The sequence below is a fragment of the Puma concolor genome, chromosome E3 (genome assembly GCF_028749965.1).
Source record: "Puma concolor isolate L17-30 chromosome E3, mPumCon1.1.hap2, whole genome shotgun sequence".
In the NCBI taxonomy this organism is placed as follows: Eukaryota; Metazoa; Chordata; class Mammalia; order Carnivora; family Felidae; genus Puma; species Puma concolor.
The window spans coordinates 38,552,214-38,579,568 of record NC_141682.1 but is presented as its reverse complement, the minus strand read 5'-3'; the positions used below and the strand labels follow the sequence as shown (position 1 = coordinate 38,579,568).

Here is a 27,355-nt window from a genome sequence, read left to right as displayed (position 1 = left end):
GAAGGTGCTTAATAAAGAAATAAAGCAGCAGATTGTAGGACGGGCCATATCCGTGGGCTCCATCAGGGTTTTCCGTGAGCACAGAGCAAGGTGGGATGCTTCTCAGGTAGGGACTCAGGGTACCACCACCTTCCCACTTACCCCTCTTGTTCTGTTTGAAACGTTTACTGCCCACGCCTCCTGTGTCCACAGCCCTGACTGCCCAGCCCTCCTCCCTCCCCATTCCCTGGGGGCCTCGCTCACCAGCAGTTTCTGGTACTTGGCCTGGAGGTCGCTGTTCTCCTGCGGATAGAGTGGAGGGAATGGGTTGGGGTGGGGGCTGCAGGCGTGAGCCCCTCCCTCCCCGGGTCCAGGCCCGCTCCACCACTGTGCACACCTTGCCCCCGTCCTTGGCCAGGTGGGGCCCGATGGCCTTGACCTCGTTGTGGAAGATATTGTGGTGCTCCACCTGGTGATCAACCAGCGGCAGGTCTGTCCCAAAGTTCTGGCTGCTCAGTTTGTCCTGGGAGGGTGGAGAGGACCGGCAGAGGGTGGGCGAGGGCCGGGGGACTCACAGCCCCCCCCTCCCCCCCCAAGAACAAAGGAGGGAGCCAAGGGTCCCTGGGAGAGATGCAGGGAGACACTGTCCCCTTTACCACAGTGTCCTCTCACTGAATCTCACTGTCACCTCCGAGGCCCACACGGTTGTTTCCATTGCACACGTGGGGAAACAGAGGCCTGGCCCAGGTCAGCCCACTGAGAGAAGACCACTGGCTCCAGCAGCCACGCTTCTCCGTGGCGGAGGGCATAGGAAGAGCAGCCGGCCGCTCCTCCTAGCCAGCCAGGACCCCAACGACCAGAGCTGGAGAACAATTGCAGGACGGTCCCCATCTCCACCACTTCTGCTGGGTGACCCTGGGCGAGACGCTACACCTCTCTGAACCTTGCCCTTTTCCCCGGTACAGACGTCGGGAAACATCAGGAACACCACCCTCAGAGGCAGGACCGTGGTACCCATTACGTGGCGGGGTCCACCCCGCACACAGCTGAAGCCTGGGCCGTACCAGCTTTTCATCCACCAGCGCCGCCCAGTTGACCTGGGGGTCTACCTCCTTCACCACCAGGTTGTATATCTGCTTGTGTTTCCCGCGGAGGTTGGTCACACGCTCCTTCAGCTGACGGATGCTGAGTGGGGAGAATGGCCATGCTAGTCAGTGGGGCCGGTTGGCAGGCCCTCCGCCCATGTCCCTTCCCCCAGCAGGAGCCTCATACCCCAGACCCCGGCCTGGGGCTTTCTGCTTAGTGGCCTGGAAGCACAGGATGACCCGGCAGCCTTGGGTTCCAGTCACTAATATCCTCCCTCATCCTTCCTTCCCCTATCAGCATTTCCCCAGGGCCTACAGTGTGCCCAGAACCATAGAAGGTTCTGGAAGAAATGATCAGGTTCACTGCTCTCTGGAGCCCCCCAGCGAGCGGGAACCACAGGGGTGGTGTGGACCGTGACAGGAACAGCACAGGGGGTCGTGGGGGCATCAAGGGACCCTTGCCCCTGCCAGGGTGGGGAGTGCAGAACAAGGTGGGAGGCACCGTGGGTGCCGACCTATCCACATCTGAGCTGAGGGGAGAGCCATGAGCATGGGAAGCTGGCTGGGGCGTCAGGCAGTGTGACAGAGTGCTCAAGAGCTTGGAGGTTAGACAGCATGGTGGTCAGGGAGATGTGGTCACACTATGACCAGAACAGCCTGGGCCTCAGTTTCCCTGACTACAAAATGGGTTGTCATGAGGATAACACGAAGTGTTTGGCATGTGTGTGGCATCCACTTAGCCCTCAGAAAACCCTGACTTGGGCTCTGGGATGCTGAGCAAGCCTGCAGTCCTCCTGCCCTGTGTCAGGAACGCAAAGCAGAGGGGACCTACTCTTCGGCAATCATGTCTCCTTGGGGATGCTTCATGTGCTTGGCGATGGCCGCGTCCGCCTCCAGCACGTACAGTAGCTTCTCGGAATCCGACACCTTCTGCAGGGTCGTGTCCCGGTGCTCAGGCTGTCTGCCCTCCTGCAACCGGGCCAGGTCCTGTGGCAGTCAAGACAGAGAGGCAGACAGCAGATGGGGATTCAGTGGGTGTGGTGGAGGTGGGAGGATAAGGAGGAGAGAGCCAGCACGGGGCCCCCTGGTCCTGCCTCGCCTCTCCTCTGCCTCTCAACAAACAGCCCAAGTGCCCACTTTTGGGGGCTCTGAGACATAGCTGCGAATGAAGAGGCACAGCCTTGCTCAGCCCCGTCAGGGAGACCACCAGGTAAACAGATAAACCTCACAAAGGTGACTACAAGTTCGAACATGTCAGTGTTTCCCAAGGAAACACACCAGAGGTTGAATAGCGGGGACCTGCTTTTATTTGTTTTTTAGTTTTATTTGTTTTTTAGTTTTATTTTTGCGAGACAGAGAAAGAGACCACACATGTGCACACAGGGGAAGGGCAGAGCAATCTACATTCAGCTCAGAGCCCCATGTGGGGCTCCATCTCATGACTGTGCTATCATGACCTGAGCTGAAATCAAGAATCAGAAACTTAACTGACTGAGCCACCAGGTGCCCTGGGGACCTACTTTAAGATCCAATGGTCAGTGAGCCTCCTGGGAGATTAGGACACCAGCTAAGAACTAAGGATGAAAGAAAAGAGTGTTCTAGGCAGAGGGAACAGCCTGTGCAAAGGCCCTGAGGCAGGAAAGGGCAAGCATGTGGCTGGAAGGCAGGCCAGAGGAGGAAGTGGGAAGGGTGCCAAGCAAAAAGGCCACTCTGTATCCTTAAAGGCAATGCCTTAGGGCTCTACAGGGTAGGAGCGGAGCCTAAGAGGGCAGTGCAGTCAGGAGTTGTGACAGGGCCAGGTGGGAGCTGAGGGTGGCTGATGCTGGGGTGGCATCTGCAGAAATGGTGAGAGTAAACAAAGGGTGGATATTTGGAAGGTACAATCAGTGTCGCTGATGAGCCCAGGGTCTCTGCTTGTTTAGAGAAGAATAACGAACTGGCAGTCAGGACAGCAGGTGTCTAAACACAGCCTATGAATTCACTTAGTCAACATTCCTGAAGCCAGCCACATGCTGTGTGGGGCTCCAGAGACCCCAGGCCAGCGGGGAATGCCTGCGCTGAAGACAGACCGGAAGTAACACGGGGGGCCCCCAGAGGAGCCAGTGCCCTCCCCAGCTGGGCCTCAGGGCCCCCGTTGCTGCCACGAGGATAAGGAAGAGGCGTCCAAGTGAACTGAGGAATTTCTCAGTTCTAAAAAGATGGATCCACCGACAGGCTCTGTCAGGGATGAGCCTTGGGGACTGCAAAGCAAGAGAAGCCAAAGGCCACATGGTGTGGGGCTGTGCTTGTGTGAACTGTCCTGGATCGGCTAATCCATAGAGACAGAGAGTAGATGAGCGGTTGCCAGCGGCTCAGGTAGAAACAGGAACTAACAGTAAATGAGCACAAGGGATCTTATTCGGGGGTGAAAATGTTCTAAAACCCGTTTATGGAAATGGCCGCACCACTCAGTGAAGTTACTAAAAATCGCTGCATCGTAAACCTGGAACGGGAGCATTTTGACATGTAAACTCCGCCTCAGATCAGCCTGTTACAGAAGCAAAAGTGAGTGGAGGTGATGTGGTGCCTGGTCCAGAGGGCCCTCAGAGGAAGGAAGAAAAGGTGTTCAGCCCATGTGTCCCCGCCCAACTCCAGGAAGACTGAGGGGCGAGTGGGGCCAGGCGCCCGGAGGGGCTTGGGTCTGGCCAGTTAAAAAAAAAAAAAAAAAAATACAACAAAACATCACGGTTCTTGGCTTGGATGGAATTTTATCCACTCTATCATTTGCAGCAGACCTGCAGCTCTCCTGGGCACTTACAGTATCAAAGATTAATTTTGCAAAAGGGGGAAGTAAATTAATCATTACCTCATTCGTGCAAGTGCTGTGTGGGAATGCAGGCCTGCTTGAAACATGACAGCTGGGATGAGAAAGAAAACATCTAGCTGAGAGATGCCATGTAGGAGTTCAAGAGTTCACAGTCGGGCAAAACAGATCGATGGTGATAGAGGTCAGCCTGGTGGTTACCTCTGGGGGATGTGGATTGGGAAGGTCACAAGGCAGCTCTCCGGGACATGTTCTCTATCTTCACCTGAGCAGTGGTCACACGGTTACTTTCTATATACCTTACAGAATGGATAGCTCAAGTAAAAGGTTTTTACAAGTAAAAACAAATTATACGGACTGATGTATCTAATAAATTACACAGGGCGCCTGGGTGTCTCAGCCGGTTAAGCATCTAACTCTTGATTCGGCTCAGGTCGTGATCTCACTGTTCCTGAGTTCAAGCCCCATGTTGGGCTCTGTGCTGACAAGTGCAGAGCCTGCTTGAGACTCTGTCTGTCTCTCCCTCTCTGTCTGCCCCTCCCCTGCTCATGCTCTGTCTCTGTCGAAAATAAATAAATGTTAAAAAAAATTTTTTTTATTAAAAAAAATTATACGCGTGCTGATGGTCAGATGAGTGATGAAGCAAATCTAGCAGATGCTACTGGTGGAATCTGGGGAGGAGAGATATGGATGCTCTCTGTGAAACTCTTTCAACTTCCTCCACTTTTAAAAGTTTGGCATAAAAGGTCACATGTGGCCATGTTGTACGATTCTGTTTATATGAAATATACAGAAGTAAATCCATAGACACAGAAAGCAGATTAGGGTTTCTGGGGGCTGCAGGGAAGGGGAACAGGGAGCGACTGCCTTTGGGTATGGGATTACCTTTGGGGGAACAGAAATGTCTTAGAAACACACAGACGTGGTAGGGGTCCAAATACCACCGACTTATATCCTTTAAATGGTTAATTTTATGTTATGTGACTCTCACTGCAATTTAAGAAAACAGGAAAATTCAAGAGAACTTTTGGGTAATTAAACAGTGATGTTTTCTTCTGAGAAATGATAGGAAGGAAGGAAAGAAGAAAGAAAAAGATTAGTTCCTATGGTCATCAGAACACAGTTTCTTTTATCAGGTCTGTTCATTTGAAGTTAAAAAACAGTTCAAAATTATCCCCCAAGCACATCCTTGTTACCATGAGTCATTAAGCAAATAAAGTCAGAGCACTAGACCCTCCTATTCACACACGCACGCCCGCGTGCACGCATGAGAAAAGGTCAAAAGATACACCAAAATGTTAATAGCTGATCAATTTCTCTGGTGGTGGAATTATACATGATTTTAATTTGCTTTGTTATACTTGTTTGTTGGTTCTGAAATATTTGTAACAAACCCATATTCCTTTTATTAGGACAAAATTAGGACACACCCAAAAAGCTGTTTTCATTTAGGAAATAAAATAGCACGACACCATATGAAGAGAGGAGTAAAGATTCCTGGGTGGCTCATTGGTTAAGTATCTGACTTCGGCTCAGGTCATAATCTCAGGGTCCTGAGTTCAAGCCCCATATCGGGCTCTGTGCTGACAGTGCGGAGCCTGCTTGGGATTCTCTCTCTCCCCTCTCTCCCTCTGTCCCTCCCCTGCTCTGTCAAAATGAATAGATAAGCTTAAAAAAAAAAAAAAGATTAAGGGGCACCTGGGTGGCTCAAACTATTAAGTGTCCAAAGAGTTCTAGCTGTGGCTCCCTCTCTCTGCCCCAACCCTAATGCTGTCTCTCTCTCTCCCTCTCTCTCTCAAAAATAAAACAAAAGGGGAAAAAAATTAAAAAAAAACAAAAACAAAAAAAACGACAGAGGAGCTGGGACAGAGCTGCGGCCTGAACAAAAAGCTAGCAGCGGGGGAGGGGAGGCACTATGGCAGGTAAAGGCGGTGGACAGGCAGGTGAGCACAGGAGAGGAGCCAGGGGAGGCCCCTGGCAGGGAGCAGAAAGCTCCACTTGCCTTTCCTGCCTTCTGTCCCCACACCTCCATCTCTCACTCCCAGCTGCACCATCCCTAGCCCACCCCGTCCCTCAGGTGTCTGGGCGCCTGTGGATCAGCCCTTGGGTGGGTGGACACCTGCATGGTCACGGGGGGGACAGCTCCCTCATGACCTGTCCACCTTCCATCCCCAACTCCGCTGGAACCGCCTCTTGGTCACGCTCCTGGGTAGGAATGCAGGTGAAATACAGACCATCCAGTTAAGTTCAAATTTCAGATAAATGATGGATAACTTTGTATTATAAGTATATCCCATAGTGTTCTCAAAGTCAAATTTAACTGGATGTTCAGTATTTTTGTTTTCTAAATCTGGCAACCAGACCTCTGGGATGCTTCTGGGGCTAGCTCTGTCACTGACTAGTCACCCTCGCCCTCTCTGAACCTCAGTTTCTCCAGCTACAAAATGGGTATAAGCTCTACCACACTGGGCTGGTGGGGGGCTCAGAGAGAAGACGATTGGGGGCACCTGGGTGGCTAAGTCAGCTGAGCGTCCAACTCTTGATTTTGGTTCAGTTCATGATCCCAGGGTTTTGGGGATCAAACCCCACATCGGGCTCTGTGTTGACAGCATGGAACCTGCTTGGGATTCCCTCTCTCTCCCTCTCAAAATAAATAAACTTAAAAAAGAGAGAGAGAGAAGATGATCATCTTGGCAGCTCACAGGTGTGGGGGCAGCTCCAATGTCCCACACAGTACAGACTCCTCAGAAGAGTATGGCTCAGAGCAGTTGTTAGCCCATGTCACAGACGAGGAAACTGAGACACAGACAGGGAACATGATTTTCCCAGCTTTCTCTCCTCTGCAAGAGGAGGATTGCATGCAACTAAGGAGTGGCAGGTGTAGTACAAGAAGAATAAGGATATGATGATAATATTGAGCCCTGAAGTACACCTGTTTAATCTCATCGAATCTTTACAGCAGCCCGGAGGTGGGGATGATCCCTCTTACCCTCTCAGAGGGAATCACATGCACAGAGAGGTAACGTGACACAGTAAGTGGCAAAGCTGGGATCCCAAGCAGGGCCTGGCTCCTGAGACCACGATTCTCCTCCAGATAGGGTTTGTAAACTGCAGGAACTTGACCCCCAGGGTGGGGGGCACTGATGTGTGCCCATTATCAACAGCAATAATGATGTTTCTCCATCTCAGCACTATTGACATTTGGGGCTTGATCACTCTGTGTGGGGGGCCATCCTGTGCCCTGTAGGGTGTTTGTCGGCATCCCTGGCCCCCACCCACTAGATGCCCAACCACCACACTCCCCCAGTTGTGACGGCTAAAAATGTCTCCAGATGTGTCCACGTGTTCTCCAGGGGCGGGGGACAGAATCCACCCCACCCCCAACCCCTGGTGAGAACCACTGGACCAGCCGAGACTGGCGGCACAGGGGGGCACAGGGGGGCACAGGGTGGCACTCACACTCTGCATCTTGGCCTCCGTGTCCACGATGTTCTTCTCCACCTGGTCGGCATTCTTCTGCAACTGCTCGATCAGATCGGACAGCTCCTTGTTAGAGATGCTGTGGGCACAAGACAGGAGGTGGGCCAGGGTCCCCACCAGCCTCAGAGGGAGGCCCCCCAACCCCTGCCCTGGGGTGACATCACTAAAGCCACAGAAATGAGGCAGCATGGGGCAAGGGCTTCTATTTTTCCATGTTGGCAGAACACCCTCACTGTGTTCTTTTTCCCCCTTTTACTGAGATAGAATTCACATACCATAAAATTCAGCCTTTCAAAACCTCTAATTCAGTGGGTTTTAGCGCACTCACAAGGTTACACAGCTATCATCGCTATCTAGTTCCAGAACATTTTTGTCACCCAAAAAGAAACCCCATTAGCAGCCACTCCCCATTGTCTCTCCCCCCAGCCCCCACTAGTCTACTTTCTATCCCTATAGATTTGCCTCTTCTAGACATCTCACACAAATGCGATCGTATAATGTATCTGGCTTCTTTTACTTAGCATGGTATTTCTGAGGTTCATTCAGGTTATAGCACATGACCTTCCTTTCTATGGCTGAATAAGGTTCCACTGCATGAATAGATCACATTTTGTTTATCTAGTCCTCAGTTGATGGACATCTGAGTTGTTTCCACCTTTTGGCCATTAGGAATCATGCTGCTGTGAACATTCGGACCCAAGTTTTCACGCAAGCTATTGAGGATTAAATATCTGGCACTTGGAATCTTAAATATCTATGCACTTGGAATAAACTCTACGGAAACACAATGACATTACGTTCTACCTGGACACTTGGTCACCTGCACACATCAAAGCCTAACCCTGCCCTCTCTTGCTGAAAAGCGGGCCTTGGCATGTATCATGGTCAAGTCAGAGCTGGGTTAGCACCAAACTGAGACTTGAAATCAGAAGAGTTTTCTGATTCCACGTAGCTTTCCGGGTGGGGTGTTAGAACAGGAGGGAGGTTGTGCAGGCAAAGAGCTGGGCACCTATTCGGTCCCAAAGGTTTGTGGTTATAGTTGTTAAGGAGCGTTACTGATGTGTGCCCAGCCCCGCCTCTATTGTTGTTTTCTTTCAACAAAGGAAGAAACAAAAAACAGAGAGGGAATGCAACTTGGCCAATGTCACCCAGCCAGTCAGTAACGGTCAAGATTAGCACTTAATTCCCCAATCTCCATCGAAAACCCTTTTGTAATGACTCCACAGAGGAGCCCAGGCAGCCCAGAACCCAGAAGTTTCATTCCACCTGCACACATTAAGCGCCTACTGTATGCCAGGCCCAGCACTGCACACAGACAAAGCCTCACCCTCTGAGAGGTCACCCTGCTAGATGGGGAGGAAATCAGCATTTACAAAAATAGTCACAAGATTGAGATAGAAGGCTAGGGATGCTCAGAGGAGCCTCCTGGCTGGTGGGATGGGGATGGGACTGGTCACTGAAGGCTTCCTGACAGAGGTATGGGGGCTAGGTTCTGAAGAATGAGGAAGAGTTTGGGGTCTAGGCATGTCCCTTGAGGTGGGCCAGCCCAGGGCAGGTCAGGCCACCCCCTCTTCAGAGTGGAATTTCCAAATCAAGGCCTGGGACCCACCTACTGTGGCATGAAACGTTCAGATTCTCAAGCCCTAACCCAGACCCTCTGAATCTGCATTTCCAGAGCTGGGCCCAGGAAGGTGTATTATTATTGCCTTTGCTTATACAGGTTCTCCAGGGGACACTGATACCCCCAGATTTCAGGGTCCGCCACTGCAGGTATTACTGGTATGGGTGGGGGGAGAGCCGAGGAGGGGGTCAGAGACTGGCACAGCAAACAGAACCTGTGAGCCTGTCCATCCATGCCTCAAACCCTGCCTGAGAGCCTGCTCTGTGCCAGGCCTGGACACACAGGAACCAGGGGAAAGAAACAAGACCCAGGCTACACCCTCTGCTAAGTCAATCAAGGAGGCAGCCTTTCCTAAAGTAGGGTCCCAGAAACTCCAGTCCTGTAAATCACTCCTAGAACAAAGGCTTTGTCAGTCAAGGCAGTTAGGAAAACCTGGCCCCTCTAGAAGTCCATGAGCCAGTAAAGGCTCTGAGCAGTCCTGCAGCACAGAAAGGTGGTATTCAGCGGAGAAGGCAAGGAAGGCTGAGAAGAAAGGAGTATGTGTAGAGGATCCCAGTAAGGAAGGGCTACCAGGTCATGGGCTGAGCCCAGAACCCCCACGGCCTGGCTTGTCAGACCACGTGGGGAGCATGAGCATTTCCAGGCCCCTCCCCACATAGAACCACTGATCCTCAGCCTGGCCTGCTGCACTCAGATGGAGTGAATCTGAACCCAAAGATTTGACCCATGACTGCTCGAGCCAGCATGGGGAAGGTGCAATGTGGAGTAGGTGGGAGCCTTTGGCCTGGCCCAGCCCCACCTCAGGACATGCGGCCAGCTCCCAAACCAGGCCCTTCATTGACTGGGCAGTGTGAGGAAAGCGCCTCCTGGACCCTGCCTGGGGCCCTGCCTGGACCCAGCCAAAGCCCAGCACCACAAGGGGACAAAGGAGGGGGTCAAACAGCCAGTCCCGGGAACCTGGTGTTCCTGGCAGAGAAGAAAGGAGGGTTCAGTGGGAGCTTCTGGCCAGACAGGCATGAGTTCCAAGTCCAGATAGGGCATTTTCTGCTTGGACCATCTCAGGCAAGCACCTTTCCCTCGAGGTGCCTCAGTTTACCCATCTGTTAACAGGAGATGACCACCAAGGCATCACGGTAATTTGACGATGCACATGCTTCACCAGACATCAGGCATGTTCACAGGCACCGCCTCGACAACACCCTCACCCCAAGCCCCTGGGAAGGTTTGTGTGTCACTTTATGGATAGGTTATAGGAAACCAAGGTTCAGAGATGTCAAGGTGCTTGCCCAGCGTTACACAGCTTGTGAATGAGGCTCCCGGACTCTCTTCTCAGGCAGTCTTGCTCCACAGGCCACTTCGTCAAACACTGGGCTCACAGTTCCTCACAGGGGCACTCGGAAAAAAGTCACAAGCCAACCTCCAGCAACAACTGCTGTCCCCAAAATACTACGAGCTCAGATTTGCTTTCCACATGCCAGGCTCTCCACTCATTTCTTACTTAATTTTCATGACAACTCTGGGAGGTAGGTGTTGGCCCAGTGGGTAATCATCTTATTATCCCCACTTTGCAGATGTGGAATCTGAGGACCAACGAGTTTCAGTAACTTTCCTAAAGTCACACAGTAATTAAGTGTTAGAGCCAGAATTCCAACCCAGGCAGGCCCCCAAGTCGATGCCTTTAATGACCCCATGTGACAATCCTACAGGACTGCCAGCACATCCTAGGCATGTAACAGATGAACTTACAATGCCAAGTGCCCTAGGCCACAATGGGATATCACTTCTCACCCACTAAAAAGGCAATAATCCAAAAGACCATAACGATTTGGTGACAAGGATACACAGAAATCAGACCCCTTGCTCACAGCTGGTGGGAACTGTAAAATGGTGGGGCTGCTTTGGAAATTCTGGAAGTTGCTCCCTCAAAAAGTTAAACCTATGGGCGCCTGGGTGGCTCAGTCAGTTGAGCATCCGACTTTGGATGAGATCATGATCTCACGGTTTGTGAGTTCGATCCCCGTGTCAGGCTCTGTGCTGACCGCTCGAAGCCTGGAGCCTGCTTCCGATTCTCTGTCTCCCTCTCTTTATCTTCCCCTCCCCTGCTCATGCTCTGTCTCTCAAAAAAGAAATAATCGTTAAAAAAATTTAAAAAACGAAAATGAAAACAAAAGTTAAACATAAAGTTGCCACATGACCCAGCAATTCCATTCCTAAGTATCTTCCCAAAAGAAATTAAAACATAGGTCCACATGAAAAGTTGAATCAAACACAAATGTTCATAATAGCACTATTTACAAGAGCCCCCAAATGGAAACAACACAAATGTTCATCAACCGATGAATGGATACACAAAATGTGGAAGATTCATACAATGGAATAGTACTCAGCATAAAAAGGAGGCACAAACTGACACCTGCTAGAGCGTGGATGAACTGCAAAACCATCACACTGATAGGAGATAGATACAAAATGTCACATACAGTATGACTCCATCTATATGAAGTATCTAGAATAGGCCAATCCATAGAAGCAGAAAGCATATCAGTGGCTGCCCAGGCTGAGTGGGGGTGAGGGGGTGGGCAGGAGGGCCGTCAAATAAGCTCTGAAGGGTTATGGGGTATCTTTTTGGGGTGATGAAAATATTCTAAAGCTGGCTGTGGTGATAGCTGTGTAATTAAAAACCACTTAATTGTACACCTTAAATGAGTAAATGGTACAGTATGTGGGTTATCTCTCAATAAAGCTGATACCAGGGCACTGGGTGGCTTAGCTGGTTAAGGGTCCAACTTTGGCTCAGGTCATGATCACACGGCTCATGAGTTTGAGCCCCGCATCGGGCTCTCTGCTGTCAGCACAGAGCCCGCTTTGGATCCTCTGTCCCCCTTTCTCTCCGTCCCTCCCTTCTTCTCTCTCTGCCCGTCCCCCACTCTTGCATGCTCTCAAAAATAAACATTGAAAAATAAATAAGTAAATAAATAAATAAATAAAGCTGAAAACGAAAATATTGTCAAGTGCCATTTTTAAGTGATAGGGACGTGTTTCTTCTTCTGCCAACCTCTGAGCCTTCCTGCCTTTTATCCTGTTTTCCATGAAAGCTAGACCAGTTCCAGCCTATGCTCAGCTGTCTGGAAGATGCTAGTTAACACGCAGAGTCCACCACTTGCCCATCGGTGCTAAGCAAGTCACATATAGATTAGTTTCTTTAATCCTACCAGAGCCTGCAGTAGCCATGTTCTCCAACTTTACAGATGGGGAAACTGAGGCACAAAGTGATTCAATAACTTGGCCACAGTCTGACTGCCAGAAAACAAGGAGAGCTGGGGTTCTAATCCAGGCCTCTGGAACACAGTCCTAGCACTTTTGCCTTGTGGGTTTGGATCCTGAATGCGAGCCCCATAAGATCCTGCATTTTGGCCAGGAGAGCCCAGGGCAGTGTTCTTGTGAGAGCTCAAAGCCTCCTGCCAGGAGTGCAAGAATGTGGGCAGGTCAGGAACTTGCAGGGAGGGGGCACAGATCCCCAAAGGGCTGGGAACTGGCCTGGCAGGTCCAGCTTTTCATCTCACTAATAAGCCCCACCGGGGCAGCCAGATGGGGCATCGGCCTGGCTGATGGAGACCAAGATACAGCCCTTCCCCACCACCCCCGTCCAGTGCTGTTGCACCCACAGAGATGACAATCACCGGCTGAGCCAGGAAAGCTGAGGTGCCCCCACCCCGGAAAAGGGAGGCAGGTCTGAGTGACAGGCTTAGAGAGGGACACAGGTCCTCAGGGCCGTGGCCTTTGGCACTAGAAGGTGTCTGGGAAGCCATCCAGCTTCACCTGCTCATTACACAGATGAGCAAACCATGGCCCTCGGAAGCAAAGGCCCCTACCCAAACTCATAGAGGAGGTGGCCGGTATCTGGAGCCAGGTAGGGTTCAAATCCTGACTGTGCCAACCACTGGTATAACCTTGGAGAAACTGCTTGATGTTCCCGAACCTCTGTTTCACCATCTGTAAAATGGGAATAGTCCATCCTCCCTAGCTGAGTGAGGTGGGTGGGGGAGGGTCAGGAACATTTCTAGAAACACCTGAATCGAGTTTCTTTTTTTTTTTTTTTTTTTCAACGTTTATTTATTTTTGGGACAGAGAGAGAGACAGAGCATGAACGGGGGAGGGGCAGAGAGAGAGGGAGACACAGAATCGGAAACAGGCTCCAGGCTCCGAGCCATCAGCCCAGAGCCCGACGCGGGGCTCGAACTCACGGACCGCGAGATCGTGACCTGGCTGAAGTCGGATGCTTAACCGACTGCGCCACCCAGGCGCCCCTTGAATCGAGTTTCAAAGACCATTGTGGGGTTCATGGACCGAGCTGGAGGTTCAGGGCAGGCTCTGGAGTCCCCAAAGCAGATCAGAGATCATTTAGGTGCACGAGTGGGGTGTCCCTGGTTTCACCAGCGCCTAATCAGTATCTGGTGCCTAGGAGACGTTTAAACAGTACTCGTTCAGTGAAGGAACTCAAATTATCCAGCACATTGTAGGCGCCTCACGAATGGTGAGGATGACCATTCATTCACACAACACGTGTTCATTGCACTTGTACTCCCCACGGTGGGGGTGCCATTCACAATGCACCTGAGCCCTCACACCGCTCCCCGAGCTGTGCACACGGACTCCTGCTGCCAGTGGCACTTGGTTCTGTAAAACAGGTTCCTTCTGAAAAATCGGTAAGTTCACAGTCGCAAGGACAGAAGCCATGTCGACAGGGTAGAACTCCCGACACTGGGTACCAAGGAGGACACAAGATTGCTTCCAAGGAACCTTTTCCAATATATGACCTCCACCTCATGGCTGGGAGCCGGCAGACAAGCCCAGACTGCGAGACGGTCTACAAAACACCTGACCAGCCCTCTTCAAAAGCATCAAGGTAACGAAAGACAAGACTGAGGAAGTGTTAGCCCAGAGGAGTCAAGGAGATGTGATTTTGCTAAATGCAATGTGAGGTCCTGGAACAGAAAAAGGACATTAGGGAAAAACTGGGGAGTCAGAAATGAGTCTATAGTTTAGCTTTTTTTTTTTTTTTTTTTAGTTTATTTATTCATTTTTGAGAGAGAGACAGTGTAGTGTGAGCAGGGGAGGGGCAGAGAGAGGAGGAGAGAGAGAATCCCAAGCAGGCTCTGCACCATCAGCACAGAGCCTGACATGGGGCCCAAACCCATGGGCCTGACCCGACTGAGCCACCCAGGCACCCCTAGTCTATAGTTTTTAAAGAAAAGTTTCCTTCTAGATTTCTGGGTTTTCCGGCAAACCCCTACAGGAGCGGATGCTTCTTGGTGATGGGAATGGCATCCGGGACAATCCCCTATGGATAGGCAGAGAGGAGGTGGGGGGCCGTGGCCCAAGACCCCACCTGGTAAAGGCTGGTGGGACTCAGGATACAGCTGTCTCCACAACAGCCCCCAGTCCAGGTGCTGCTGTGAGGGCTGCACAAGCAGGTGGGGGTCACTGGCAGATTGGGACCCATTTCTCCAGAGAATGGGCCCTCATTTTCTTCACCTGGGCAGAGGAAGCCAGAGTCTGGCAAGGGCCCAGGAGGGCGAGGGTCCTGTCCAAGGTGCCCCATTTATATGGCCTCGCCTGCGAATGAGACTCCTGGCACAAGGAAGGAAAAATGGGGGGCAGGCTGGTCAGGGGGCTACCTGGCATGTCCTCAGAGCCCTGGGCCAGGTTTGAGGACATGTTGAGGGACAAACAAGGGCTTTTTGGGTCTGAGCCGCAGGCGCCAGCCTGGAACAGGTACCTCTTTGTGTCCAGGATGTACTCAGAGCATTAGAACTGCAGGGAGAGAGTGTGAGAGCCTTAAATGGCATCAGGTACTCCATTCTCTCACCAGGAGTTAGAAACTCAATAACCACAGTCCAACCTGCTTTACAGGTGGCCACTCACAGCCCAGTAGGTCAGCAGCAATGTGGGGAGCTGGTCAGCTGGCCAGCAGGGGTGCTGTCCAGAGAAATGGGGACAGAGGTGGCACCCAGGTCACCTAGACACCGTAGGTGGAGTACATGGGCAGGAAAAGAGAACACAGGCATCTCAGGAGACACTCATCCACCCCCCACCGCTAGGCCCCTCTTCCCACTTTAATTCTGTGCAGGTGTCCCTCACCCTTTTCCACAGCTCAAGGGGCAGTATGGCCTAAGGATTAAAGCACCCAGAAAGAAGGCAGCTGACCTGGATTTGAATCCTGTCTCAGTCCTTACTACATTGTGAATTACTCAGCCTCTCTGAGCCTCAGTTTCCCCATCTGTCAGTGGGGGTCATCACAAAACGCATGCCACCGAGCTGGGCCAGGGGTTAAATGAGAAAATGCTGCTGCATGGGACAGCCCAGGCTCTCTGCTTCCACTTGGGGTCACTGTCCAGAGACCTGGGCTCCTTTTAAGGAGCTGATAAAAGCCAGCAGCCCAGTCCCAATGTCAGAACCCGCTGGCACCGGGAAGCTAAAGAAAGCTACCGTGCCATTCACACTGATCCTCGTACAAGCCAAGACATGCTCTGGCTCCTCCTTGAGGATGTCCCCTCGCCCAGGCACGGGAGCTTCTCAGGTAACTTCAACATTTGGACATGTGTCCCCCAGTCCATGCAGGGAGAGGCTGGTGTGCATATACGGGCAGTGAGGCTGCTGGGAGGGTGTGGGTCCCAGGCCTGGTGGGGCGGAACTATCTTGGGATTGGGCTTAGAATCAGATGTGGGATTTGAAGGCCGTGGGTGTTTCCACCACAGGGTTTCTGTTGTTCTCAAGACTTTCCCCTGTCTGCAGGAGGGAAACCACACAAGCGGCAAGATGGGCCTGTCTACCTGGTTGTTCAAGCAGAACCCCAGATGCCCGCCTTCCCCTCCCCTGGTTCCTCCTGGGAGCCAATCTCCTGTGCCTCCACCCTCCCTGTGCTCCACGGTCTCAACCTGATCAAGGCTGCTGTCGCTCACCTGGACCACTGTCCACGCCCAACCGTCTCCCGAGCCAGCGTCAGGGCATTTCAACAATGCAACCAGATCTCACCACCGTCCAGCCTCCAACTTGCCAGGGCACCCAAATGCTCTGAGACCAGAGCTCACGCTCCTGCCCACAGCCTACAGGACCCTCAGCCCTCAACCTGTGCCCAGCTTTTTCTTCCTCAGGGCTTTTGCAGCGGCTGTGCCTTCTACGGGTCTCTGTCCCTAGATCTCCTCCGGGACCACCCTGGCTAAGACTTGGTTTACTGGCTACAGGCCCATTGGACCGCTCAGCCTCTCTATCTCCTTCCCGAGCCTGCTTCCCAGCCTCCGCCCTCCACGAGAGACCCAGGCCCTCCAAGGACACTGCGAATGACCAACCCTCCGGCTAGCAGTGTCAGCTACCCTTGCCGTCTTCAGCCCTCTGTGCCCAAGTCACGCGGAACCAGTGGGCCCATTTTCCTCTCTATCCTGCCTGCAGGGAGGAAAACAGAGTCATCTTGATGCAGGGAAACAAACGTGGACTCTGCTGTTGGTCTGACCTGGGTGGGCTCCTTAGCCTCCCCGTACCTGTTTTCTGTGAAATGGAGCTAAGACTCGGTCCCACCCCAGGGGGCTGAGACACTTCAAGGAGACAATCCCTGTAAAGCACCATGGGAATGGCTCAGAATTTCTGGGCTTCGGTCTGTTTTGTCCATTGCCATGTGTACAGGTCTCAACACAATGCTGGTCCCAGCAACGCGTCCATGAGCTGTGCCAGCGTCTGGCGAAACTCAACGTGCCATTTCCTCTGCCCACTTCAATTTCCACATCCATAAACAGGGTTATGGTATCTACTAGCAGAGTGGCAAACGGAAAGACACATTTAATAGGTAGGAAACGCCCCCAAGAGAGGGTTTGGTATTATGTCCCTTTGCGTTCAAGGGCACTGCTGTGTCACAGAAACAGGCTGCGAGCCATGTTTGTAAATTTTTCTCACAGCCTCATGAAAAAAGTCAAAAGAAATAGGTGAACTTAATGTTTACACAATATTTTATTTAACCTAATATATCTAAAAAATTATTTTGACAGGTAGTAGACAGAACATAATTTTTTTTTAATGTTCATTTATTTTGAGAGAGAGAGAGAAAGAGCGTGTGAGCAGGGTAGAGGCAGGGAGGGAGAGAGAGAGAGAGAGAGAGAGAGAGAGAGAGAGAGAGAGAGAACACCAAGCAGAGTTTGACATGGGACTTGATCTCACGACCGTGAGATCACAACCTGAGCCGAAATTAAGAGTCAGAGGCTTAACCAACTGAGCCACCCAAGCACCCCAGAACATTATTAATGTGATATTTTACAAGCCTTTTTCATATCATGTCTTCCAAAGCCCAGCATGTAGTCTTAACCTGCAGCACATCTGAGCTAGTTCTAAGCACACTTCATGTGGGCAGTGGTTCCCAAGGAGGATGGTGCAATTTTAGGTGATTCTGTGCCTTCCGGACCACTTGGCTCTAAGCCCGTCAGTTCTTCCATAATAAAGCTCAGGACATCTAGTGGTCCTGCTCAGAGCCTGGTACCTAGGGACACTTAGTAAATTATCATTCCCTTTGCTCTCTGCCACTATCCCACCAGACCAACTCAGGCTGCCCAGGCACCTGTCCCAAGGCCAGGCCTTATCTACAGGTTCCTGGCTGTCTGACTTCAAAACAATCCAGGGCTCCCAGCTGTACCCAGCAGAGCATGGCACCTGGGTGTAGAGTGCCAGGGCACATAAACCACAGCCCAATGACCCTTCCAGGCCCCCAGAGCTGCAGCATGCTTGGCCATAGGCCACAAGTCAGAGTCAGGGGCATTTGGCTAGCTTCCTAGCCATCCCTCCCTTCAGGCAGGCCTCTTTCCTGTCCTGGCCTCTTTCATGACCTGCCACTCTGGGAATAGATCACACCCCCAGAGACAAGAAGTGCCACAGCCCTGCCATAAGCCCCTGCCCCAGCTGTCCCTGCCTGCCTATAACTGCTCTGTCCCCCACTGGTCACAACCCAACTTTCTCTTTCTGTGTGTAGAGATGGGGTGTGGTAGGCACAGGTCACATCTAGTGGGAACTGCCCTCTTTTCTTGGCCAGGACCACCTTGTCTTCCAGTCTGAAGTCAGCCCCCCATGTTCCCCTTGATCACGTCTACTGTCCCTCCCTTTTGGGGTTAATTCTGTCTCAGTGGGTGTGCACGGGAGTACGGGAAGGGTAGGCAGGAGGCATCAGCTTTGGAATGTCTGGAATGCATAGGAGTGCACACCTCTCCCCAGAACCAGCCTCACCCATCCCAGAGCCCAGAGAAATTACCTGGCTGCCTGTTGGCCAGGGTCATCCTCACCTGGGTCCTGCCTGCCTCCAAGGCCAGCCAGGGCATAAGCAGCTCCCTAGGAACACCCAGACCTGGTGGAAGGCTTATTTCTGGTGCTGGGTGTCCTTCAGCTCCCGTTTTCTTACTTTATTTATTTATTTTTATTTTTTTTTTCAACGTTTATTTATTTTTGGGACAGAGAGAGACAGAGCATGAACGGGGGAGGGGCAGAGAGAGAGGGAGACACAGAATCGGAAGCAGGCTCCAGGCTCCGAGCCATCAGCCCAGAGCCCGACGCGGGGCTCGAACCCACGGACCGCGAGATCGTGACCTGGCTGAAGTCGGACACTCAACCGACTGCGCCACCCAGGCGCCCCTCTAACTCTGACTTTAAAAAAGAGATATGTGGGAAGCCTGGGAGGCTCAGTCGGTTAAGCCGCCAACTTCAGTTCAGATCATGATGTCAGTTTGTGGGTTTGAGCCCCACATCAGGTTCTGTGCTGTCAGCCCTGAGCCCGCTTCAGATCCTCTGTCCTCCCCTACCTCCTCTGTGCGTGCACTCTCTCAAAAATAAACAAACATTAAAAAAAAAAAAAATCCTGCCCATTAAGCTATAAACTTTTGGACAGAAAGAATGTAGTCACCTTTTGGGGGGCCCTTTGTTGCCCTTCATTCCAAGCCTTGCATAGGCTTGGGCTCAATAAATAGGTATTGAATTGAGCAGATGTTTTATTGCATGGCCGCAATTCCTACACCCCCATTTTCCAGATGAAGATGATGGAGGCTTGGAGAGGATGAGAAACCCACTCTACATCACACAGCTGGGAAGTAGCAGTGCCTAGATTTGAACAGACTCCAGAGCCACCTTCTCAGAACAAGGGGGACATCAATACCAAACCACAAAATGACAGGGAGACACTGGGGATCTAGGATGAATCACCAAGGTGTTCACCACTCAGGGAAGGCCTAGTGATTTACATCTCGTTGGCGTCTTCCTTGATACAATGAATCCCGCTGGTTGAGTAACAGTGGTGGCAAATGAGTCTGAGAACTTCTCCCAAGATGCCACCATGAGGGGATCCCAGTCTGTCTCTCTGAGCAGGCCTTTTGGGAGGAAGGAGTTGGCGCAGAAGGAACACCTCCCTGGGCCACACCCTACCCCAGTGCCTGACACACGTTTCCACTCTGATTCTCCTAACAACCCCTCAAGATTGGTACTAAGTGCAATTGCTCCCAGTGTATAGACTGAGCCTAGGGAGGAGGGGCAACTTGCCTGGGGCCATTGGGCTAGTAAGCATCCAGACTGGTGACTACTGTGACCCCAGTCAGTTTTCCAGGGAATCAGTCATTGCTGAATAAACTTTCACCACCCCCTCCCAACTCCTTGTCATCTCTCCACCCCCAAATAGGCCCTTCTCCATTACCAGCCCCTGAGACAGGAATTATTAGCATGCTATCAAACATCTGCTCAATTCAATACTTATTTATTGAACCCCAAACCTATGCAAGGCCTTGAGTTAGGCCATCCCACCCCCAAAAAGATAATGTAAGCTCAAAGTTTTATAACTTAATAGGCATGATTAGAAAAAACACCCTGATGACTATAATTGCCTGGGCCAGGGTATTTTCATCCACTCTGTCCCATTGAGGTCTTCTATCCTATATTAATTGTGAAAATATAGCTTGATCCAATAAAATGCAGAGAAGGGCCAAAAAGAAACAAAGAGAAAGCATGATGAATAGGAAATACAAACTAACATGGCAGGGATAGGTCCAAACACATCAGTCATTACAATAAACATGAATGAGTTAAGCTCTCCTATTAAAACAGAAGACTCTTGGGTGAGAATACAAAAAACAACAACAAAAAACAAAACAAAACAAAAGCAGTTCTGTGCCATTTTACAAAACACACACCTGAAACGGAAAGATGCAGGAAGTTTGAGAGTAAAAGAATACAGCACAACAGACCAGGCAGCTGCTACTGAAAAGGCAAAGGAAAGCAAGGTGGGCATACCTCAAGGACAAGAGGGGTGGAAGTAATCAGTGTAAATGTGTGGTTTGTGCCCCTGGCTACCCAACAGAAGACTGAAGTGCGAGCTCCACCCCAGAGATTCTGACTTCATCAGTCTGCGACACGGCCTGGACATCACTTTTAAAAGCTCCCGCGATGATTCTAATGTGCAGCCAGGGCTGGGAACCAGGAAACAAACCACAGCATTGTGTCGCAGTGTTAAGGGGAGCAGATTGAGGAAGAATCCCCAGATCTCTACAGGAAGGAAGTCTTGTAAGAAAGCAGTACACAGGAAACATCCAGTAAATACCAGATTGATTGGTCAATTGACTGATACTCTCCTTACTAGAAACTGCCATGGTAATTAGGCAGTAAAATCCTATACACCCATCTATTAATCCTGGGGAAGTATATCCTAAGCTGAGAAGATTGCTGGTATAGTAACTGTGGTTCCCTTTCTTGGTGACCCAATCTGTTTCCACCCAGTGAAGGCCACCCTACCTCCAGGCCCATGTCAGGCATGTGCTTTCAGACTCTCATAACCCCACATGTGCAGAAGTTCAAGCTGCCGCAGGTAATACCAAGGCAAGTCTTGAAGATTTTTACAAGGTTTAAACAGGGCTCCAGGGAATCTCGGTGCACCCAGGTGTCAGGACATCATTCTGGGTTCAAGACCAGTGGTCAAGGAGTGCCAGTCTCCATTTATTAAGCACCGACTACATGCCAATCCTCTCCACAGTCTTACACTCCTACAATTCAGACTCAAAACAGACCTTCCACCACCGTTTACTGAATACCTACTATGTGGTTGACACTGTTCTTGGGGGGTATGGAGTGACTGTACAGCATGAAGTGACTGCCTTCATCAAGCCCAGAGAGGGGCGGGAATGAGGCCAGCGGCACAGCTGACAAGCAGCACACCCAGGCCTAAAGGGCAGGTCTGCAGCTCCCAAACTCAGGTTCTTTCTACTCTACTCACCATGCCTTCTCTCCCTGCCCATGGGCCTCAGCTTCCCCCTCAGGAACAAGGGGGCATTGGTTGCCCATTTTATACTTGGGAAGAGTCAAGCTGCTTATCTGGGGCAGCCCTCTCAGTTCTTGGCACAAACTCTGAATGCTTCCTCAACTTTCAGTTGGAACCACAATGTCCCTGTGCCCAGGATGGAGGGTGGAAACCATAAAAGTTATGAGTCTGAAATCTGAGCCCAGGCTGCTGGGGCAGCAAGGAATTCTGCACAGGACTGTTTCCCTGCAGCCACGCAGCTTTTCAGGGTCAGCAGACAGCAGGTGGGGCTGCTAGCCAGTGAGCAGCCGGGCGCGAAGTTAGACCTGACACACCCCTCGCCCAGCAAAGGGTGGGCCAGGCGGCCAGCTGGCACACTCCAGCACTGCTCCCAGCTCAGAATGCCCATGTTAGAGCAGCTCAGATCTTCAGACAGCTACTGAAACTCTGAGCCTCACCTGGAAGACAGAGATCTGGGTACTATTACCTCAGAAACACAACATGATCATAATTTAGAGCAGCTCAACCCCAGAGCCTCTTGTATGTTCCCACCTGTGGGGGGAAGGTGGGGGACGGTGCGGGGGGGGGGGTGGGAAGGGTGAGGCATCACGTGCATAAGCCTGAAAGGTCACCAGTGAACAAAGTACCTTCCCCACTTCCTGAGACTTTCCATTTGTGTCTCCCCATCCAGAACCATCCTGCTTGCTCTCCATTCTCGCTCCTCTGGCCTCAGCACCTGTCCCTCCTGAGGTACCTCCTCCTCTTCCCTGAGACCCCTTCTCCCACTATTGACTGGACTCTGAGACGCTCTCACACCTCACTTTAAAATACCTGAACTGGGGCGCCTGGGTGGCTCAGTCGGTTAGGCATCTGACTTCGGCTCAGGTCATGATCTCGCGGTCCGTGAGTTCGAGCCCTGCGTCGGGCTCTGTGCTGACAGCTCAGAGCCTGGAGCCTGCTTCAGATTCTGTGTCTCCCTCTCTCTCTGCCCCTCCCCTGTTTATGCTCTGTCTCTCTCTGTCTCAAAAATAAATAAACATTAAAAAAATAATAAATAAATAAATAAATAAATAAATAAATAAATAAATAAATGAAAGACCTGAACACTCATGGTCTAGCTCAAACACACAGAGAAGTACAGAAGAGAATCCTACCACCAAGTCTTAGCTGATGTTCTCACACTACCCTATTTGCTCTGGGTTTTGTTTACAAAGAAATATGATGTGATCACCTCTTATCCCTTCAGCCCCCTCCTCTGGGGTAGGGTCATTTTAAAGCTGCTGGTTTCCTCCTAAGCCTGTTTTAGGCTTTCACTACATATCTGTGTCTGCATCCAGAAACATTACATTGCTTTGCATGAATGTTTTTTAAAATGTACACAAACATACTCTTTGTATCCTTCATTAACTTTATCCACTGATGACTTTTCATGCTTACGCGAGTGGGAGTGGATGCATACCTCCTCCGCCGCATCCCCACCCCTCTCCCCGGTGTCTCCTGTTCCACCTACCTCCTGGGGGGTCCTCCAGAAACCCACTGGCTGGGCCAGGGCCCCTCTGCCTTCACTATCTTAGCACTTACCACCGTGCATTGTTGCTGCTGCCTGTTTACGGAGCACACAGAAGGTGTCTGGACAGGGACCACAGTCAGAGCTGTGCTCTATCCAGGCCCTCATTCTGTTCCCCCCCTGACTTTCTTGGTCGGTGAGTGTGTGCATCCACACGCCACTGTGTGCTCTGTGACAGGTTTAAGGAGGGAGAGGATCTTAGCAGTCCCCCATGGCTCACCCTCAATCATGCATTCAGGACATGTGCTGCACCAGCCAGTCTCGGGGAGGGGGACACGAGGAGGGGAAGGAGACAGAGCTTCATTCCCATCTGCCCAAAGGGGCAGGGTCAAATGGCTACTGAGCTAAGACCCAGGAGATGGGCAAGACAAAAAGTTAGGGAGGGCTTCCCTAAGGAACGGAGACCAACCAAGAGAGAGGAAGAGAAATGAGCCAAAAGGGGTGGGAAGGGCATTCCAGGCAGGAGGAAGAGTGTGGGCAAAGGCCATGTGGCTGGATGCAGTGTGGAAAGGACAGGGTGAAGGGCACACATTTGTGCTATGCAGGGCTGCAGCAACCAGGGCCTGGGAGCAAAGGGAAGCCTGGGGCAAGGGTTAAGCTACAGGGGACAAGATCAGATTTGCATTTCGCCAAGAGCTCCCTGGCAGCCATGGGGAGAAGGGACTGAGGTGTCAGAGTGGAAGCACAAACCATGAAGAGGCTACTACTCCAAGTACGCCAGGCAAGAGGGCCTGGGCTTCCAGCTACGCTGGCAGGCCAAGCGGATGAAAGTGCAGGGCTGGCCCAGCAGCCTCCCGCCTGGGGCCCAGGGGACTCCCTTCCCAGGCCCAGGAGGCTAAACGCAGGACCACCAAAAGCAGAGAGAACAAAGACCAGAGGCCGCTTCCTTCTTCCCCCTCCAGAGACAGGCTGGGGCAGGCAGGCTGGGAGACTGGCAGGTAGCCTTGCCTGGAGTAAAAGGAGCTGGGAATCCCAGGTCCTTGCTTTGAAATGCAGCTTCTTCTCCCCGGGGCCTCCTGGGTGCCCCTCACCCCTCCTTAGGGTGTTGCCTAAATAGTATGAATTGAGCTAAGCCTCTCCCCCAAAACTTCCTGTCCCTAGATGGTTGCCCCTGACAATGCTTGAAACGCCACAGCAGCCATTCTAAAGGTTCAGTGCTGTTCTGTTCTGAATCTAATTTATCAGGTCTTCCCTCTGCCAAGAAAAAGGACTGGGCAAGTGAGGGCAAAGCCAGGGAGAGGAGAGGCGTGACAGGGTTGCTGGGGCGGAGTCACGGAATACAAAAGCCAGTGACTCCACCATCTGGCCTGGGGCAGTCCCTGGAGACAGCTGCCACCAGACCCAGGTGTGGGTGGGAAGACCTAGTTTCCCTTCCCAGGGGCTCCTGGGCCCCCCAGCATCAGCCACCTGTGAACTATGAGCCCAAGATGAGCGCCTTTACTCTTGGCCTCAGTGTCATCCTTTGTGAAAGGAGCCACAAACACCAGCCTGGCTGTCACGGTGTCAGAATGAGAGGCTATAATACCCATGGCCATGCGGGGCACACAGTAGGTGCTTGAGAAATGGCTGGGCAGATCACTCCAGTACAAGTCTCCCATATGGTTGGAGGTGGGCTTTGCTGACAGAACCCTCTCCAAATGGCTCCGGGCTTTCCAGCTGTCGCTGATCAAGGTGTACATGTGTGTCTCCAGGCGTCTGAAGTGGGGGCCACGTGAATGTTAAGGGGACTGGATGACAGTCAGCTGAGCGCCTGCCCCACCCAGGGAGAGGAGACCAGTTAGTTGCATGGGCTCAACACTGTCCTTACCCTTAAAAGTGTGTATTGTATTATTGAGTGCTCACTGTGAGTCAGGTCTGGGGCAGGGCACCCAGGAACTTCACCAGCTGGGGGTTGCTATCAGCAATCCCATTTCACAGATGAAGAAACTAAGACTGAGAGATGTTAAGTGACCTGCCCAAGGTCACACAGACACAAGGGGCAAAACTAAGGTTTGAAGTCACATCTGGCTGACAACAGACTCCGTGCTCTTAACCACAAAGAGACTCAGGGCACCGTAGCCAGTTTCTAGGAGGGCATGCACCCCTTTCACCAGCCTTTAAAGCCTGGGGCCCTGCCTCCCACACAGGGACCTCCCCTTTAAAACCAGATGCAGCCCCGGTGAAGTTGAGAAGCAAGTCCAGGCTGCTGGGTGCTTACTGGGACACAGGTCTGGGTGGAGGGGCAAAATTAGTCCCATTTTACAGATGAAGAAGGTGAGGCTCAGTGAAGGTAAATTTCTTTGCCAAAATCAAACAGAGGCAGAATTCAGTTTAACTCCAGGGCTGAATCTTAACTATTCCACTCCTCCCCATGACAGGTCAGACACCTCCCCAGGAAGTCCTGCCAGATCTCCCAGGTCTCCACCCTAATGCTGACAGCTCTAACTTCAGACCCATCAGGGGCACCAGAGCCGATAGGCTACAGACCTCGTACATCCAGCTTTCTGTCCCACCACGAAGACATGGTCCGGTAAGGCACACTTGTAATTAAGCTTAACTCCATCAGGTACAGGAAGAATGTCAACATCTCCTCCACGGCCCCACCCCACCCCACCCCACCCCACCCCACCCCCGCCAGGAATGGCAGACCTAGAGTTGTGAAGTGCACAGCCTGTCCATCAGCATCCAGTTCAATCCCAAGCACACAGTAGGTGCCTTATCTGCACTTGCTCAATAGTTAAAATCACCACAGCTATGGTACATTGAGGCCTCCTACACCTTTCAACTCTTTCCCTGTGTCATTTCACTTAATCTTCATGCTAATGATATCATCAGGCACGACCTATGCTTATGCCCATTCGACAGGTGAGCAAACACTGACTCTGAGGCCAAGCAGCTCACCCCAGATTGCATAACCAGGAAGGGGCAGCTGGTAGGGGCTGCACTCTCAACCAGGGTTCAGGACAGTGGGAACAGGTCCCCTCACACCTTCCCTACTGGGCTGGATACCCATCCTCAGCGACCTGCACCATCAGGTCTGACCCTGTCATTAGCTCAGGTGTGAACATCAGCTCCCACACCTGTTATTAGGAACCAGGGTGACAGGAGCAGCGGGGTTCCCCCATCCTGGCCCTCCCCAGTTTCAGACGCTAAAAGGCTGACAAACAGGGAGGGGCGGGTTTTCTCCAGGAGGGCTCTTCTGTGACTGCCTGGGTGTGAAGGTCACAACTCCTGGCTTCGTGGTCCTGGGTCCCCTCAGCTGGCAGCGGTGATGCTGAGCCCCTGTCTGGGTACTTCCTACGTGCCAAGGGCATTCTGTCTGTTGTCACATTTGCTCCCCCTAGGGCCCCATGCAACAGACACTTAGTTGCACCATCCCTGCTTTGCAGATGAGGAAACTGAGGCTCAGAGAGGTTCCCTGATTTGCCACGGCAGCTGTAGCTGAGCTGGGATCACAAGGGAGACATTCTGCTCTCAGGGCGAGAGCTGCCACACACTTTTCCATGCTGAATTTTGCTGGCAGCCCCACCTTCCCTCAAAGGAAGCCCCCAAAAAACTCGGGGTGAAAGAGTAACTTGAGGGTCAGTGCCCCATGACCAGAGACCACATCTGAGAGCTACAAGGAGAGTGCCAGGCACCAGGTAACACTCAAAGATTCTTGCTGAGACAATGGGGCAAGAGGCTGTCTCCCAGCCCACAACTCAGTCCATGAACTTGTCCCCATGAATGGGAAGGGGCAGAGGGGATGCACTGGTCTGGTGAGACCATGTACGGAAGCACCTGGCCCCTACTCAGGACTGTGTCTCTTCCAGGCCATAGAACCCAAAGGCAGAGTCTCTCCATCCCATCCTGGGGAGAGAATCAGGAGGGCTTCCTGGAAAAAGAAACCTCAAAGCTGACATCTGGGATCAATGGCTGTCAGCCAAGGGCAGAGGGTGGCTGCTTTGGGCCAGAAGCATGCGGGGAGGGGGACAGGGTGGGGGATAGAGAGGCAGGACTGAATCCTTGCCACCCCAGGCCCTCAGAGTCCACGCAGCTCTAAAGGATGGGAATTCCTTCCTTCCTATCCTCTGTTGGGAAAGCCAAGCCCTTCCCAGTGTGTATGAATTCATCCTAACCTTGTTAGGTCCAACCTTGTATTAGGGGCACCAGACAGAGGGCTGGAGGCATTGGGGTCCGGAGAGATGGAAGAGGCAGAGGGCAGGGTGAGGCCTGGCCCGTCTCCTGGTGTGTGGGTGTGTGCATGTGTGAAGGATTGGAGGGGCCCAAGTCTTGGTGGGGGGAGAACAGAACAGTCTTCCGTGGCTGGCACAGAGTATGCGATTGTGCAATGCCCCAGAGAACAGCTCGGGGACTGGACGGGACCCCGGCGAGGTTTGAGAGCCAGCTGGACCTAGACACAGAGAAACAGCATGCAGGGCCCTGCCCAATCTCTGGGGTTGTGAAAGTCTGGGGAGGCTGGGGAGTGGGGGACTTTGGAAGGGGAGATAAATGTCTCTGAGCTTGAAGCAGAACATAGGAGAGATGGGAACCCTGA

General features: G+C 51.9%; 1 protein-coding gene across 2 annotated transcripts in view; it reads right to left on the bottom strand.

Annotated features, from left to right (window-relative positions):
* PPL (periplakin) overlaps positions 1-27,355 on the bottom strand; it is a 45,834-nt gene that overhangs the window by 16,847 nt on the left and 1,632 nt on the right. For both annotated transcript variants that reach the window (XM_086691412.1, XM_086691411.1), the window contains exons 2-6: positions 7,327-7,426; positions 1,897-2,051; positions 1,044-1,164; positions 377-502; positions 244-282 (exon numbers count right to left, since the gene is read on the bottom strand). In XM_086691412.1, the coding sequence (XP_086547538.1) occupies positions 244-282; positions 377-502; positions 1,044-1,164; positions 1,897-2,051; positions 7,327-7,426 (541 nt within the window). The remainder of the gene's footprint in view (positions 1-243; positions 283-376; positions 503-1,043; positions 1,165-1,896; positions 2,052-7,326; positions 7,427-27,355) is intronic.